We start from the raw sequence: 18,934 nt of genomic DNA, 5'->3' as shown, positions 1-18,934 counted from the left end.
ACAAATTACATTTGTCACATGAACACTTTCCCAGTGTGACACTCACTCCAGGACTTGTACTTCGTGCAGATGTGTGCCGAGTGCTGTATAGGTCAGGAAACAGCAGGTCCAGTCCGCTGTCCTCCACCTCACAGTCCTGCAGGATGACCTGTGTGTCCTGGCTGCTGTGTCTCAGGATGGCAGAGACGGCCCTGCAGTCGCCAGCAGTCAGACTGAGGGTCTCACTTTGATCCAGCTCCACACAGGAGGAGCAGGAGAGATCCAGCCTGTGCTGCACAGTCCTGAGCAGGTCGACTGCTGCCCCCTGCTGGACGTCAGAGGCAGCACAGCAGTGGACCAACCTCAGCAGCAGGCTCCTGTCAACACTGGAAGGAAAACTGATGAAAAATCTGAATGAATAAAACAGCCAAAAAGATTAATTGATCAGTTACCGGTGTGTTCCACAGACTGGAACATGGCTTCCCCGCCACTGACAAGATTTTCTGTCATTTATGACAAAATGCTTCCCCGCCATTGACGAGATTTTCCGTCATGTATAACAAAAGGCTTCCCCGCCATTGACGAGATTTTCCGTCATTTATAACAAAACGTTTCCCCGCCATTGACGAGATTTTCCGTCATTTATAACAAAACGCTTCCCCGCCATTGACGAGATTTTCCATCATTTATAACAAAACGTTTCCCCGCCATTGACGAGATTTTCCGTCATTTATAACAAAACGCTTCCCCGCCATTGACGAGATTTTCCGTCATTTATAACAAAGCGCTTCCCCGCCATTGACGAGATTTTCCGTCATTTATAACAAAATGCTTCCCCGCCATTGACGAGATCTTCCGTCATTTATAACAAAGCAATTCCCCGCCATTGACGAGATTTTCCGTCATTTATAACAAAGCGCTTCCCCGCCATTGACGAGATTTTCCGTCATTTATAACAAAGCGCTTCCCCGCCATTGACGAGATTTTCCGTCATTTATGACAAAGCAATTCCCCGCCATTGACGAGATTTTCCGTCATTTATAACAAAGCGCTTCCCCGCCATTGACGAGATTTTCCGTCATTTATAACAAAACGCTTCCCCGTCATTGACGAGATTTTCCGTCATTTATAACAAAGCGCTTCCCCGCCATTGATGAGATTTTCCGTCATTTATAACGAAGCGCTTCCCCGCCATTGACGAGATTTTCCGTCATTTATAACAAAGCGCTTCCCCGTCATTGATGAGATTTTCCGTCATTTATAACAAAGCGCTTCCCCGCCATTGACGAGATTTTCCGTCATTTATAACAAAGCGCTTCCCCGTCATTGATGAGATTTTCCGTCATTTATAACAAAGCGTTTCCCCGCCATTGACGAGATTTTCTGTCATTCATAACAAAGCGCTTCCCCGCCATTGACGAGATTTTCCGTCATTTATAACAAAGCAATTCCCCGCCATTGACGAGATTTTCCGTCATTTATAACAAAACGCTTCCCCGCCATTGACGAGATTTTCCGTCATTTTTAACAAAGCGCTTCCCCGCCATTGACGAGATTTTCCGTCATTTATAACAAAACACTTAACAATCATAATAATAATCATAATAATAATAAATCGGTTTTATTAGCGCTTTTCTAGATACTCAGACAAAATAATATGCACAGAAACAGGCACTCAAACAAAACACTCAATCAAAGGACACTCAAACAAAAGGCAAATAAACAACACTATACACCACACTACAAAGGGACCACATATTAAGACAGAGAGTGGGTGGAGGATGAAGGGGGGAGGATTTTCAGATGCTGTAGGTGATCCTGAAGAGATGGGACTTAAGCTGACTCTTGAATGAGGGGAGTGTGTCAGAGTTCCGGATGGCCAGGGGCAGGGAGTTCCAGAGGGTAGGGGCGGCGATGGCGAATGCTCTGTCCCCCAGGGTGCAGTACTTCACTGCCATTGATGAGATATTCCATCAATCCACGCTTTCACTGTCATGAGATAGGGGGTGCTGTTACAAATCTTGTGAAATCGAATTGTACTGTTGTGTCCAAAAACTAATGAAGAAGAATATCTGCTGGAAATCATAAGAAAATGTAGCAGCTTATAAACTGCATGTAAATGCCTGTGCCAATGGAAAAGTTAATGGATGTGCAAGCCGTGGAGACGTTGATGGACTCAGACTCCAACACTTCCTGTTTTGATCAACATTCTGAATCCGATTTGGACAAAGAAACAAACGAGTTTGGTGGGACGACCACGGATGAGACAGAGACAACACAACACTGAACGATCACTGAATGTGAATGCTTTACCTCAAAGAGAATATTATTTTCATTGTTATTATTTTCATTTATACAATTCAAACTGACATAAGGAAATGAGAAAAAAACAAAGACTTGAAAAGTAGTTTTTGACAAAAAAAGCTCTTCTTCAACTTTTTGTTCAAAAAGTTTTTGGTTTGTTTTTTGTTTGTTTTTAATGAAAATGCACAAATCAAAGTCTTTGTATAAAAAGAAATGGACTAAAAATAAAATGTTCTTTTTGTTTAAAAACAGAGGGTCTCTTCTTTAGTTTCATGTATATACTGTTTACACATTCATAGAACAAATTATTCTGTGGGTCCTAAAAGATCAGTGAATATGATCAATGCTAAATATATAAATAAATAATAAAAAATAATGCTCCAGAGTGAAAAATGTGTTTTCTTGTTTCCTGTTGACGTTATTTTTAAGTCCCAAATATGTGTCTGTATCTCTCTTTCTCTTTTACCTTTTCATGTTTTTTCACATATGTATTCTTTAAAATCACTCTGTCGCTCTGTCTCTCTCCCTGCAGCAAATCTGGACCAATCATCAGCAAGCAGGGGTGCATCATGTGACCTGTCTCTGTTATTCACAAAAACCGGAGTGGTGATGCAGCAGTGACTCACTGCAGTGACACTCTCTCTCTCTCTCTCTCTCTCTCTCTCTCTCACACACACACACACACACACACACACACACACACACACACACACACACACAGCTGCTGTGGCACATCTGTGGTTTGGATTACAGACTCTTATTTCCATGTAACATTGATCATTAAAGGTATGCAGGTTACTGTCTGTAACCAGTATCACCAGTGAAAGTTAACGCTACCTGCAGATTTATGATATGTCTATGGGGGCTCTGCTCTCCAGCACCATGATGGGCGTGTCTTTAGGCTGTGTCAGGACAGATGATTGACAGGTGCAATCCTTTCCTTTCTCTTGGCTTTATCTTGAGTGTTGAAGGGACAGATTTGTTTTTATACAAACTGATATACTGCCACATTATGGTAACGTATGAAGTGTCATGTTGTGGGAACGTAAAAACTGTCATATTGTGGTAATGTAAAAAGTGTCACTTTTGGTAATGTAAAAAGTGTCACGTGGTTCTGTAAAAAAATGTAATGTGGTAATGCAAAAAGTGTCACTTTTGGTAATGTAAAAAGTGTCACGTGGTTCTGTAAAAAGTGTCATGTTGTTGGACCGTAAAAAGTCATGTTGTAATGTAAAAAGTGTCACATTGTGGTAATTCTTTCAGTTCGAATAAACACAAGAATTTGTGCTCTAGAGAAAGGATCAGCACTCAGTGAATAACCTCCTAAGCCCTATGATAAGCTAATATGGCAAGGCTTAACTATACAGACCAGTGAGCAGTGATAACTAGCATGTCTTTGGGGTCATCGGGTGGGAACCTCCTTTCACCAGTGTTTCATCTAGTTGGTCCCACGACACCTCCAGGAGGCTAGACAGTGATCTCTGGCGTCCCAGAGACACTCCCCTAATGCCAGGTCTCACTGCTCCCCGCACCAACCCAACAACCTCCTTTATCTTACTTACACATGGCTTTCTCAGCCCAAACAGCACTGCCACCTTCAACAAACCCAGGCTCCATACATGCGAGCTCCAGGTAGAAACAGGGCTGATACTACCTTTCCTAGCACATTCACCATACTCTATTTCACACATTACATAGCATAACTACAATATAAGCTTATATTGTGGTAATATAAAAAGTGTCATGTTGTGGTAATGTAAAAAGTGTCATGTTGTGATAATATAAAAAGTGTCATGTTGTGGTAATATAAAAAGTGTCATGTTGTGGTACCGTAAAAAGTGTCATGTTGTGGTAATGTAAAAAGTGTCATGTTGTAATAATATAAAAAGTGTCATGTTGTGGTAATATAAAAAGTGTCATGTTGTGGTAATGTAAAAAGTGTCATGTTGTGGTACCGTAAAAAGTGTCATGTTGTGGTAATGTAAAAAGTGTCATGTTGTGGTACCGTAAAAAGTGTCATGTTGTGGTAATGTAAAGTGTCATGTTGTGGTAATATAAAAAGTGTCATGTTGTGGTAATATAAAAAGTGTCATGTTGTGGTAATGTAAAAAGTGTCATGTTGTGGTACCGTAAAAAGTGTCATGTTGTGGTAATGTAAAAAGTGTCATGTTGTGGTACCGTAAAAAGTGTCATGTTGTGGTAATGTAAAGTGTCATGTTGTGGTAATGTAAAGTGTCATGTTGTGGTAATATAAAAAGTGTCATGTTGTGGTAATATAAAAAGTGTCATGTTGTGGTAATGTAAAAAGTGTCATGTTGTGGTACCGTAAAAAGTGTCATGTTGTGGTAATGTAAAAAGTGTCATGTTGTGGTACCGTAAAAAGTGTCATGTTGCGGTAACGTAAAGTGTCATGTTGTGGTAATATAAAAAGTGTCATGTTGTGGTAATATAAAAAGTGTCATGTTGTGGTAATGTAAAAAGTGTCATGTTGTGGTAATATAAAAAGTGTCATGTTGTGGTAATGTAAAAAGTGTCATGTTGCGGTAACACACTAGACTTTATGTCTAGATGTCATGAGATGTCCCAGACGTGGCATAGGCTGTCATCTACTATGACACACTACACAAGATAAAATGATGGCTTATCGCGTACGACACTTGTCATTCATGAGCCGACCCGACACCGTCCAACACTGCATTGGGCTATAATCAGACTGATATCATGTAGTGAGAACCCATTATCAAAGTAAATCCCAACTCGAGATCCACTGTCGTTTGGCTATTTGCATTGGTCGCTACCTTTTTAGAAAACCCCAACCTCATCTGAGCACTGTAAGGGTACACGCCCAAAACAACACATTTGCACTCCAACCTCATCACATATTGACGTTTGATCATGGACTTCCACGTCCACATACAGTGGCTATGGTTACATGATGGCTTCTCATTCGGAATGAAATAAATCTGAATGAAATCATTCTGAATTAAAGTCTTTCCAGGTAGTTTACATGAGAAATATTCATTCTGAATGAGGGTTTACACAGAGATCAGTTTAATCGCCTTTATTCAGGTCTGTGCAAGGTTTGGGGCAGGGAAGGTTTCTGATTGGATAGGGGGCGGGGCGGATGTTACGTGTTTATGTTTACTGGAAGAAAACACTGTAGTCCTCGCTCCGGATAACAAGATGCTTGACGCCGCCGTTCTTAGTGCCTTTTTCGGGCTTGTTTTGCTTATATTCTTGAAGCAGCAGTACGACAACAACCTTGTTCTGCTAATGCTTCGTCTGTTGAGGAGGAGAAGGGAGGTAGGAGGTCGAAGAAGGGAGATAGAAGACCGTGCTGTGGAGAATGGAAACCGGTGAGTGCAACGAGTCCGACTGCTCTATCTCAGCCCGTTGATATGCGCGCGTCATGGCACCAGAAGGGCAAGGAAACGAGCATGTGCAGAAAGACCGGAATGAACTTAAAGAGGAATGAGTGTATACAAGTGCGAGAAATTCTTTCATTCAGAATTAGAAACGGAATAAACCACCCCCTTTAATCGGATTTAATTTTCAATCGGAATGACCGTTTACATGACCACTTTTAATCGGAATGGCCTTTCATTCCGATTAAAAGTGGAATTAAACTGTCCATGTAAACGTACTGACTGTTAAAAGTACCCTGGGTGCCTTGATGGTTGACGTTCTGGTACGCTGAACTAAGAACAAACGGTGCTGTTTGTGTCGCTCCGTCACTTGGAATGCATGATTATTGAATGCACCACTCACATCATCTTCCTCCATTGTCTAAAACAAGCCAGCAAACTTGCTAGCTAGAGCTAGCTAACATCTGTGGAGAGTTGTGTTGCCTCCAGCTAGGTCCCACCGAGAAACATATTACTGTTAACTAACAGTAAAAAGGTCTGTAACTTCTGATAGGAAGCAGTACTTAGCTAACGTTACTCTAACTGCTACAACCAAGACAATGATCTCTAAAAATGTATAAGTATATTTGTAGTAGTCTGATATTATTTTACGAATATCTGAGAAGGTAAAAACACCATAAAGTTGCTGTTAAAGACATATTTATTATAGAAGATTTCACCGACCGAACGATGCACTACAGAGCGCTCCTGGGATGACCTTTTCTGCCAAGGCCAACTGGAAAGTTAGTGCCGCCATTGTTCTCTCATCAAAAAGCCAACAGGATTTTTCCATTGGATATTGGATTATTGCAGAAAATAAATTCCAACTGCCGCTGATTCCTTTTTACCATTTCTAATTTGAAACACACACACAAGGAGTGGAAGTGAAGTGCCAAAATGTCAAAATATAAGTTTTTTTGAGTCATTTATAGTATAGTCAAAATGGCAATGTCAAAAAGGAATCAGCAAAAACCAAAATGGGCATTATTTTTTTTTTACGAAAAAGGGGAAAAGCAGTTGGCATAAACCAACAACGGACTGCTTTAGACTAGTTTTTGTCTTTTTTGATCTTGTAACAAAAAAGGAGAAATGGCTTTGTTTTGTTGTTTTTCGGTGGAATTTGGTTTGTTTTGTTTTTAAATTACAAATGACTTGCGAAGTATCCAATGATACCTGGACCTCAAGGCATTCTTGAGATATCGCATTTACAAAACGAAAGGAAGAATGTAAGTACTACGTATGTACTTACATACTTACAGACACCTCTAAACATAATGCCTCAGGTCGTTCCAATCGCTGGCAGGGAAGTATAACAAAATCCAGGCAGACGAATAAACTGCCGCTCAATGACAGTGGGTCAGCTCCACACTCTCCTCCAAATATGGTCACTGCTGGCTCCAAAAATCCAAGATGGTGGTGAGGAAATAAGAGGACATAAGAGGCAACAGACACTCGACTCGCGTTGTTTATATTGGTGATTTCATTTCTATATAAAAACAATTGGCACACTTAACCTCACTGGTTTTACATTCAGCCTTCAGACAAGAACACAGGACACAGAAAACATCCAACTCACATCAACTGATCACCAGGTCACATGACCTGTTGCCTGCTCCGAATGTGTTGTCAATCTACTGATGCTTCTCAAAGTCAAGGATGGATTCTTCAAGGAGGCTACGTCATTAACCCTAGAACACTAACGTCGGGTGATTTTCACGCGTGCAATTGTGATCATGTGATTTTCATTGTGTTGCTTTTGTCTGACTTGCGTGGGTCCTTGGGTAGCTTCATCCTGCCCAAAGACATCACTGAAGGTAATTGTGTTTCCCTGCTCCCATACTTGTTTTTTTCAACAGGCAGGTGTTCAGGTGATTTTAGTGTTTGAGGGTAAAATATTTTTTGGATGGATTTTAGCTGAAGTTAGTGTTTTTTGTATTAATTATCATGCCAACAAGTGAGTAAAACACAGCTAAGTTTCCTTTATGTTGGCAATCATTAGCTATATTTCTTATTTAATATGAAAGCTAAGTTATCCCTAATTTTTCACTAATTTTAGAGCCTTTTTATAGGGTCCCCCAATGATACCTTTTTTTTTCATTTTATGATACATTGTATAGGAGGAAATATAAGAAGAGTACTTCAATTTGCCAGGTATTGTTGAACTTTAATACATTTGGATGAGAAGTACATTATATCGGGTAAAATATACCCGACGTTAGTAATGCTGTTACTAATTGTAACATTAGTGTTCTAGGGATAAATCCTGCCGACAGACTGTTCCAGTGTCAAAGGTCCTTCGAATTCTACCACGAGTCCTTTCTTCAGGGAATTTACAACAGTGCATGTGTGTATACTCAGCGGGTATGAAGAACCCACAATTCTTTCCACATGATTTCCCAGCAGGACCTCTGCAGTGATGCACACCTGGGCACTCACTTCAGTGCTAGGAAGGAGTCTTGTCTAGCCTTTGTAGGACCTGTTTTACCAAGGACGCATCGTTGACTTTGAGAAAACCATATGAGTCTGTCTCTAAGGTGCAGCTGCTGAACTGTACTTCCCACAATGCAACGAGGGTCAAAGGTGATTCTGTCCTGCAGGTGTTCAAGATGGCCTCTGATAGTTTTTGTGACGATAATCACTTGACAGGAATTTAACGACCTTGAACTGTAGTTTAAGGCTAAAGCTCGTCACCAGTCAGCGGTACTTCTGTTTAACGGCTCACGTTCTTTCTGAAACAGAGAACGGAGGTGTGGTTAATGGTCTGTCGTAATCTGTTACCCTAGCAACCAGACTGTGTTGTCAGTTTAATCAGACCACAAATGAGAGAAGAATAAGCATGGCACACCGACTCCAGAGGCAGGGTGTCGTTTGGCTGCTGTTGCACCGCCGCATACCAGCCGTAGTGCACCGCAGGAAGGATAGACATGTTACTGAGTCACCATCATGTCACACACCATCCATCTGCACCCACAGATCACCAGCCAGCCAACGTTGGGCTGCGAATGCAGAGCTCTTCAGTGAATGAAACCACTCTGTCAGTTCAGCTCAGCACAAGAGAGAAGAAACAGAAGTGAGGAAAGTAATCAAAGAGCTAAAGTCCAGAGAGATTGAGGCCAAAACAAACTTGTTCCATGAGGTAAGATTATTTTTCTCTTTAACAGAAGGGTTTTCTGATGGTTTTTGCTACTGTTAATTGGCACACGGCTCTGTTCTTTCTACACTGGATTGTGTTGCTAATGTGCTAACTAGCTAACTAGCATCAAGGCGGCCTTCCCGTTTCTCTTTTTGAAAGAATGAGAAATCCAGACTACCGCCGTTTGTTGGTGTGGAGAGTTTTTTCCTCTCACGCAGGCGCAGAACGTACATACTGGTTGACCGTCAGCTGGAGTCTTTACAGAATGCACAAAAAAAAAGTAATATTTGACCTGAAATACGATGAAATCACAACTTATTATTGAATAATAAACTGCCAGCAACCTTTTTATTTTAGAAAGTTAACTGCGTTCATTAGTTTGAAAGCGCCTTACCATCTCCTGGCTGTATGAGAGCAACAAAATAACGGGGAAGCGGAGAGCTCGGCTGCTTTGTTTTAATGTCTCCTCCTGCTGAAACGCTTTGTGTGGGATCAGGGCCTAATGCAGCGGCTTGTGTTGGTCAGCTAGTCTTGTTTGTTAATGTTACTGCTGATCACTGCTCTGCTCTATTAACGTTAAGTATTCACAAGATACTTCACGTTCGCATTGCCAATGTGAATATTTAGACATTCAATTAAAATAAGTTGCAAATATTGCCTTTTGTGATGCTGAACAACAAGTTAACTCCAGCGTGTCCACGCTGTACACTGTTCAGGTGCTGCACTGTGCTCAAAGTTGAGTTCTGCTCCAATAGTTCCATCAACATCACCTCATTAACAAGCATTTAGACAATCAATCTGGGTTCCCGCACATTCTCATGTACAAAATATCAAAACTTTTCCATGACCTATGATAAGAAAAATTATTTTTTTGTTAAACTCAGCATCACATCAGATTCAAGCTCTAATAAGGAACGAAGAAGGTAAAGATGGAACGCAGAAGGAAAATCAAGAAATTTACTGGACGCTACATTACATTATGTCACAGTAATGTGACATAACAGCAAATATATTTGCTGTTATGTCACATTACTGTGACAGTTTCACAAAATTTCATGACTGATTTTATGAGGTGATGAAATTGTGTGATTGGAAATTATATTTTTGAATTTTAGGTTTGTATCTGTAATACTGGCGCTGACTGGAAACTTGAAAATAACACTCTGGTGGGGAAAGGGTTAAAGACCAACTTAGCGAGGACTTTGTTAAGGTCCTAAGAATTCAGTTGCAACAACCAGACTTATGCCTAGTGTTAACCATGCCCGGTTTTAGCGGCGCGCGTTCATGTGAAGGCCCAGCAACTTTGACTGCAGGTTACACCTCATGGACCAGCAGTGTGTTGAAAGCATTGAGCCCTGTCTAGTTCAGTCAAACTCAAGTTCGTTTGCCCCCTCAGTGCGGTTTGTTTGTGCAGGTTTGAACACAGCAAAACAACCGGACCGAGACCTTCTTGAAGAGGTGGTCTCAGTCCGGTTCCGAAGGAACTCTGGTGCGGTTGGTTTGTGGTGAGAAGGTGTTCCGACCTGGGTCTGAACCAACCTCTGGTCCACAACTCTAGGTCTGAAAGGACCCTGAATGTGCTGCTGCTGACCAGCTAATTATCTCACTATCCAGCTTGATAACAGACGTTAGCAGCGCACCTTTTCGAGGTAAACATTTATTTGGTCACTCGGTCAACAAGCTGAGGTGAGGACAGTTTCTGTTTGTATGTCAGCTAGACAAAAAGCAGCCTATAACAGAAAAGCTAATGTTGGTTGCTGTTAAACATTTGTAGCTCTTGTGAATCAAGCTGCTGATTTATAGAAACAGTTGAGATTCTGACTTATCGTCTGTTCCTGACTAGGCGTAATATTTACACCTGGTCTTAGCGAGAAGAAGACTTAAGCCTGGATGGAGCAACCAGACCCTGAAGATTAATTTGAGATGCACCTCAGAAGTGTGTGTACAGTTTTTTGGTCATATGTCTGCAATAAACATTGAATGGAAAAAGTGCATCGTTTGTACAGGTGTAAATCACCAGTTTTATCACGATACGGTACTATATGGAGTCCAGGGGCAATTGCTCTGAGACAACAAGGGAGGCTGAACTTCCCCTAAAATTTCATAGAAGAAATGGTCAAATATGCACGATTGAATTTACATGTTCAAACGTCAGCTGTTTATCACCAGTTTTCAAACGCGACCTCCCTGTCATACATTCTCGTGTCAGCACGGTGGACGCGGAGCCTCCAAGCATTCCTATGAGACAGCGCTGAGCAGGTTTTTTTCATGCAGCAAAGCGAGACGTCATTGGATAAATGCAACAAAATCGTCACTTCCAGGGAGGCTCAGCTTCCCTGGGACCTGATGGAGCGGTAGGCGGGAGAGGACGCTCAGTGTCTGCATGATGATTGGAGGAATTGTCTAAAAGGCTGAACCCCTTTGTGACTGACAGCGCTTTGGAAATACACACCTGTATTTTCTCTGAAATCCAAAATATTTCCACACTGCTGAGTTATTCAAGTCAATAATGCTGCTGTTTTACAGTTAGACAGAATTTCAAAATAAAAAGTATCCTAAAGATGATGATATGGATCGATGTTTTTCACTTTGCATCACTGAAATGATATGTCGAACCAGATCAATGGATCGTTACACCCCTGATATTCTGTGCCTAAAAACATAACATAACATAACTAACATAAAGTGGACATATTTGTAAAGGGGAGACTCGTGGGTACCCACAGAACCCATTTCATGTCAGATGACTTGAAATTTGGAGTATAATTTTAATTGATGAAAAGTATAAAGTATTTTTCTAACATTTAAAAAACATATCTTACACCTTATTAAAATTTGTCCAACATTTTATTTCTTTTCTTTTTTTCTGACATTTTATTAATATTTGTTGGAAATTTTTTTCAAGCGTTTCATTATTATTTTTTTCGGACATATTATTAATATTTATTCCGCACATATTATCAGTATTTGCTGGACGTTTTATTTATTTTTTCCACAATTTACTAATATCTGTCAGACATTTTAGAAATACTTTTTCGGACATTTTATTAATATTTGTCGGGCATTTAAAAAAAAAATCTGACATTTTATTAATATTTTAAATAATAAAATGTACAGACTTAAATCGCATCACAATTAAAGCATCAATGCTAATAACCATAACTTTTACTTATCCCCTGATTTTTCCAGGCCTGCAAAATGTGATTGTGAAATTCCATGACCTTTTCCAGGTTTTCCATTACCTTAGGAATCGATTGCCAAATCGTACAAGAATCGATTATTTCCCATGATCAAACGCAACAAAAACCTCATGTTTGTTTTGTATCTTGAATATTGTAGTTTATAAACCGCAGTGGAACCAACAGGTTCTGTGGGGCTCCAGGTCAAAGGTCATTAAGCTCCCCGAGCCTTCGACCAATCAGATCGCCGCATGTCTTCAGACTCCATTGGAGCTGCGGAAGCTCTCACCAATTCTCCACTCAACAACGTTCAGCTTTTGCTTTGTCTGATTTTCTGATGATGTGAGTTTCTGGATGTTTTCTGTTTCTGTTGATGATGTCGTCAATAAATCAATAGATCAGTTAATCAATAGATCAATAAATCAATAAATCAGTCTTCGCTGTCTTTGGCGATGCGACTGAAGGAAATAAGGCTGGAGATGGTTACTTATGTGGTCTACATCCATGATGGAACAATCAGAAGATACTGTTGGTGTGTGTTGACAGCATGCAGTTAAAGTGAGCTAGTGTCCAGTCGGAGTTCACCGTCCATCCCACTGTGGGTCAGACGCCTGACTGCTCGTCAATCTCCACGGTAACGGCGTTAAACCTGTAGCCGCTGTTACACTCAGACCTTTAGAGGGTTGACGGCTGCTGGGCGAGTCTCATGAACAAACACTGGGGTCTCCTCTCCGTCTCTCTGTCTCTGTCTTCTTTCGTCTCCTGTCCTAACGATCCAGGTCTTCAATCCTGTTCCCTCCGTTGTTCTCCTTCTCCTCCTCCTCCTCCTCCTTTTTTTCCCCTAACTTCTCCTTCTCCTCCCTCGCCCTCTCCCTGGCTCCGCCCTGGTTCTTTAGGTCCTGGAACACCTCGGTGAAGAAGTGCGGGTCGGCATTGATCCGCAGCATGTCGGTGCTCAGACGCTCAATCAGCTCCAGCACCCGCTCCCAGAATGCATCGCGGCTGGACTCCACCAGGAAGGGTTTGAGCGGGTACGAGATCTCGTTGCCAAGGTACGAGTAGCCCAGGTAGAGACAGATAAGGAAGGTGGCGTGGAGCTCCTGCTCTGAGGAAGTGTCCTCGTCCACTGCCTCCCTGCACAGCAGGTACACGAAAACCAGACTGGCAGGACTGATGAAGCACTGGTCCTGCAGGAGGACAGGACAATGGGAATTACAGAGACAAGAGTACTACTACTGCAGAGACAGAGACTGGACATTGAGTATTACACAGAGCAGAGTACTCTTTTTACCAAAAGAGAGGCACAGAGACACGAGGACACAGAGACACAGGGACAAAGAGACACAAGGACACGGGTTCATCAGGACGCAGAGACACCTGGACACTGACCTGCCAGCCTTGTACCAGCAGTGCTCGGTCAACGTTTCTGAACCACAGGACGATCTGATTGGACGAGAGCTCCTTCAGTTTGACACAACGATGACACAGGAAGTCAGACAGGCAGCGAAGGAGCTCGCCTGTGGACGCCTGCAGAGGACAGGAGACGAGGATATTAATAGTCTGTTGAATAAATAAAACCTTCAATTTAAATTGTACAAACCTTTAAAAAACTTTAAAGTGACAGACTTTTTGTGTTAACATGTTTAAAGTGATTTTGAATCAAAACTGTTTAAGTATTTAAAGAATGTGAAATTTACCCAGCTGGTGCCGGACATCAACATGAGGTATGAAAGACGTTGGACACTGTCGTCGAACGATGATACATTTTGGTTGGAATGAAAATGAGGTCGATAATATTTTAAATGTCCAATGACGTTAGAATTTCATGAAAATGACATTTGTCAGATGTTGGGTTTTGTTCTCCATAATTTACGACTAAATGTCGTTGTTCTACGTCAAGGTGATTTTGGCATGAGACAACTGGAACATGCTGGATTTCGGTCACTTAGCAACAACATAAAACCAACAAAATGTCAACGTAATTTGTCATCAGTATTTTATGGCAGTATTTTACGTTGGCGTTAGAACTAAATATATTGTCATTGTTTTGTTTATTTGTGTTGTTTTTTTCGTGATATTCTTGTTGGATAATAATGTTAGAATGTCAGTTAGTGTGGACGTTAACATTATGACGTTTTGCAGATGTTGATTTTTTTTTTCCATAACTATTGACTAATTGTCGTTATTCTTTGTCAAGGTGATGTTGGTGTGACAGGACTGGAAGACACTGGATTTTGATCATTAAAAAACACTACTTAAAACCAACAAAATGTCAACGTCGTCTGTCGTCAGTATTTTACGTCAGTATCAGACGTTGTCTTGACATTAAATTTTGGTCACCTGACCTCAAAACCTGAAATCAAACAAATATCAACGTCTTCAAATGTCTTGAAGTAGAATGACAACATTATGGAGAACACAAATGGCGTAATGTTAACTTCCACACAACATGAAATTCTAACGTCAACAGACATTTAAAATATCATCAATATCAAAAATGTATATATTTTATTGATTTTTTTTCTCTATCATTGACAACTAAATGTCATTATTCTACCTCAAGATGATTTTGGCATGAGACGTTACAAAGACGTCACTTAACAACACAACTTAAAACCAACAAAATATCAATGTCATGTGTCGTCAGTGTTTTACGTTAAAATGATATGTCATGCTAATGTAAAATTTTGGTCACCCGATGTCACAACCTTAATTCAACCACACAACAGCATCTAACCACGCTGCCCAGCTGGCCCACGGCCGACCTTCAACATTGAAATGTGGTTTAAATGATGTCAGTTGTTGTTTCAGCATTGAAACAATGTTGAATTCTGATGGCTGTCAAAAGGTTAACAAAATTCTCATAAATCAACATTGAAATTTCAAAAAAATGTATTGTAACGTTGAAACAGTTTTGAAACCACATCTAAAGTTTATGAAAAAACATTGTAAAATCAACATCGATTCATCTTTCAAAATCAAAACATAATTCAACAGTAATGCAACCATGGTGTTTGACATTGATTCAGCAGTGAATAAACATTAGATGCCAGCTGGGTAAATAAAGCATGAAATTATTTCTATTATTATAAGTTTTCTCTGATCTTTTTTTTCTTCTGATCTTTGTACCTTGATCACTTTTTTTTCAACTGAATGACATTGCAGCTCTGATGTCACTGATGATGTCATTTATTTATTTGTTTGTTTTGTCTATTCTTTTTATTGCTACATTTCTTTTTTTTTTTTTTTTTTTTTTTTTACATTTTACATATTTGTAGTGTACGGTTTGAACACACGCGCACGCACGCGCGCGCTCACACCCACCTGCACCACCACCCTCCGCGGTGAGATGATCAGGTCCGGCCTCCCCACGTTTGGGTTCTGGGTATGATCCGGGACGGTGGGGACGGGCACCGGGATGGGTCCGTGTCTGTGTCCGGCCTTGAGTGCTCTGTGGCGGCTGTCGGTGGCCGCCTGCTCCCGCTGCCCCCGCTGCACGTGCCCGGGCTCGGACACCGCGGGTTTCACCTTCTTCCCGCCCTTCCTCTTGGCTCGCGCGGCCACGAGGCGCTTCTTCCAGCTCAGCGCGTGCAGCAGCACCGGATGCCGCGTCTTCGTCTTCTTCGTCTTCTTCTTCTTCTCCTTCCCGTCCTTCTCTTCCTCCTCCTCCTCCTCCTCCTCCTCCTCGCGGGGCTCCGGCGGCTTCTGCACCGCGAGCTCCGCGAGCTTCTCCGGCCCTCGAGCCGCGGCTTTCCGCGAGCCCGGAGACAGAGACAGCACCGTTCCCATGACGACAAGCAGACCGAGCGGCGCGAGGCTCTCTGCAGCAGCAGCAGCAGCAGCAGCAGCGGAGGAGAAGCTGTCTGTCTGTCCCTCTGTCTGTCCTTCTGTCCGTCTGTCCGCTCCAACCGTAAATGAAAGGTTACAGATAAACCTCCATCATGGAGACAGAAGAGACACGAGCCGGCAGCTTCTTCACCCCTCCACCTATCTGTCTCTCTGTCCCGGTGTGGTGGCTCCGTGTGCCCCCCCTCCGTCTCCACCTGTCTCTCTGTCTCTGTGACGCAGACTGATGGACTGAAGCAGGGTGGGCGGGGCTCCTGCAGAGACGCTGTCCGCGGTGCTGAGCGCCTTTAAAACTGCAGTGAGGACCATTAAAGGACCGTTCCACTCATTTTTATTATCATCATCATCATCATCATCATCATTATTATTATTGTTGTAATAATGATTTTACACACTGAGTTATGGTTGCAGCAGGAGCAGAGATATCATACACAGTCCTCTTCTGTATCAAACCCTGACGCCTACATTACCCACAGTGCACCTCTCCCTCTGACATGTATCCTGCAGCAGAGATGACTGTCGCGTCTCTCCACCTCCACCTCTCCACAGTTTTACTTTTCAAACTCGTAGCCTGTGACCGACGCTGCCTCAGGTGACATCACTCGAGGCCGTCGTCTCACAGCGGCTCCCCCAGAGACACTGCCCACATTTCCCAGCATGCTCGGCTGAGTAGTTTGTAGTTGGTGTGAGTTGCTGCTTTCAGTGTTTGTTATCGTCCGTGGTGTGTCTGCTCGGGGGGGGGGGGGGGGGGGGGGGTATTCCATCAAGCAGGCTAAAAGCAAATCCAGGCTTAAATGTCCAAGTCTGGCTAATATGAGCCAGAGTTCTGTTCCACTGAAGAAGTTCCTGGTACTATTTGGGGGGCAGGAACTTTAAAGGATCGTCCTCTCTCTCGGCCCTCTCAACCTGTAAAGTTACTGGGCTCTGGATGTGACGTAATCGTTGCGCGACTATTTTGACCGGGGCGATGCGGCAAAGAAACAAAGAAGAACAACAAACAAGAAGCAGAAGTACAAAGCAGAAAGACGATTATCAACATGGAAGGAGCTGAGGTGGTTGCTGGGTTTCTGGCGTGTCTCTTCATTTACATGGCGGTGGAAGCTATGAACGAGAGGAGAAGACGTCTCGCTTTCTGTTGACTTGAGTATATCCAATCAGCACCAAGTAATCCCCAAGCCCCAGCCAGGAGTTTCTTGGGGCCGTTCTGAGTACCTACTCCGAGGCAGGGACTTGTTTAGCCCCTGTAAAAGTTCCTGAACTCTGTCCTTCAGGGGTGATTCGGCCCTCATGGCTCCTTTAGATGAATTTCTTTTCACTGTTTAATGTATTTTAGAACAATGTAAATACTGTTGCCACCTGGTGGATGTAAATATGGGCCTAAAGATTATTTCATACTGTAACTGCCGAGCTCTGTGAATACAAGTTAACACATTCATGTGAATCAGGCTGAGTTCAGTTTAACCTGCCGCTGTTAGCAAGAGCTGTTCTGTTTATATTGCATACTGAGTATAACAGAGTACTGAAGTACTTTAGCTACTGAGTATAACAGAGTACTGAGTATCACAGAGTAATGAAGTACTTTAGCGACTGAGTATCACAGAGTAATGAAGTACTTTAGCGACTGAGTATCACAGAGTAATGAAGTACTTTAGCGACTGAGTATAACAGAGTACTGAGTATCACAGAGTAATGAAGTACTTTAGCGACTGAGTATAACAGAGTACTGAGTATCACAGAGTAATGAAGTACTTTAGCGACTGAGTATCACAGAGTAATGAAGTACTTTAGCGACTGAGTATCACAGAGTAATGAAGTACTTTAGCGACTGAGTATAACAGAGTACTGAAGTACTTTAGCTACTGAGTATCACAGAGTACTGAAGTACTTTAACTACTGAGTATAACAGAGTACTGAAGTACTTTAGCTACTGAGTATAACAGAGTAATGAAGTACTTTAGCGACTGAGTATCACAGAGTACTGAAGTACTTTAACTACTGAGTATCACAGAGTACTGAAGTACTTTAGCTACTGAGTATCACAGAGTACTGAAGTACTTTAACTACTGAGTATCACAGAGTACTGAAGTACTTTAGCTACTGAGTATAACAGAGTACTGAAGTACTTTAACTACTGAGTATCACAGAGTACTGAAGTACTTTAACTACTGAGTATCACAGAGTACTGAAGTACTTTAACTACTGAGTATCACAGAGTAATGAAGTACTTTAGCGACTGAGTATAACAGAGTACTGAAGTACTTTAACTACTGAGTATAACAGAGTACTGAAGTACTTTAGCTACTGAGTATAACAGAGTACTGAAGTACTTTAGCGACTGAGTATCACAGAGTACTGAAGTACTTTAGCTACTGAGTATAACAGAGTACTGAAGTACTTTAACTACTGAGTATCACAGAGTACTGAAGTACTTTAACTACTGAGTATAACAGAGTACTGAAGTACTTTAGCTACTGAGTATAACAGAGTACTGAAGTACTTTAGCGACTGAGTATCACAGAGTACTGAAGTACTTTAGCTACTGAGTATAACAGAGTACTGAAGTACTTTAACTACTGAGTATCACAGAGTACTGAAGTACTTTAGCTACTGAGTATAACAGAGTAATGAAGTACTTTAACTACTGAGTATAACAGAGTAATGGAGTACTTTAACTACTGAGTATCACAGAATACTGAAGTACTTTAACTACTGAGTATCACAGAGTACTGAAGTACTTTAGCGACTGAGTATAACAGAGTACTGAAGTACTTTAACTACTGAGTATCACAGAGTAATGAAGTACTTTAGCGACTGAGTATAACAGAGTACTGAAGTACTTTAACTACTGAGTATAACAGAGTACTGAAGTACTTTAGCTACTGAGTATAACAGAGTAATGAAGTACTTTAACTACTGAGTATAACAGAGTACTGAAGTACTTTAACTACTGAGTATAACAGAGTAATGAAGTACTTTAGCGACTGAGTATAACAGAGTACTGAAGTACTTTAACTACTGAGTATAACAGAGTAATGAAGTACTTTAGCGACTGAGTATAACAGAGTACTGAAGTACTTTAACTACTGAGT

The 18,934-nt window shown here is 41.6% G+C and overlaps 1 protein-coding gene across 1 annotated transcript; it reads right to left on the bottom strand.

Moving 5' to 3' along the window:
* Positions 1–11,654: 11,654 nt before the first annotated feature.
* On the bottom strand, positions 11,655–16,545 carry LOC117249978 (cyclin-dependent kinase 5 activator 2-like). The gene is made up of 3 exons (XM_078165783.1): positions 15,324–16,545; positions 13,389–13,526; positions 11,655–13,186 (listed from the first exon to the last, which is right to left on the bottom strand). Exons 1-3 carry the CDS (start codon positions 15,786–15,788, stop codon positions 12,767–12,769), a joined length of 1,023 nt encoding a protein of 340 aa, XP_078021909.1. The 5' UTR covers positions 15,789–16,545; the 3' UTR covers positions 11,655–12,766.
* Between the last annotated feature and the right edge of the window lie 2,389 nt (positions 16,546–18,934).

The sequence above is a fragment of the Epinephelus lanceolatus genome, chromosome 24 (genome assembly GCF_041903045.1).
Source record: "Epinephelus lanceolatus isolate andai-2023 chromosome 24, ASM4190304v1, whole genome shotgun sequence".
Lineage (NCBI taxonomy): Eukaryota > Metazoa > Chordata > Actinopteri > Perciformes > Serranidae > Epinephelus > Epinephelus lanceolatus.
The sequence above is the reverse complement of the archived record's forward strand: the minus strand, read 5'-3'. Positions and strand labels throughout refer to the sequence as shown.

Excerpts from the sequence above, each read along its gene's own strand:
- LOC117249978 (XM_078165783.1), bottom strand. The coding sequence starts at position 15,788 with ATGGGAACGGTGCTGTCTCTGTCTCCGGGCTCGCGGAAAGCCGCGGCT. Across the intron at positions 13,527-15,323 it reads CGCGGAGGGTGGTGGTGCAG|GCGTCCACAGGCGAGCTCCT; the intron begins GTGGGTGTGAGC and ends TGTCCTCTGCAG. Across the intron at positions 13,187-13,388 it reads TGCTGGTACAAGGCTGGCAG|GACCAGTGCTTCATCAGTCC; the intron begins GTCAGTGTCCAG and ends GTCCTCCTGCAG.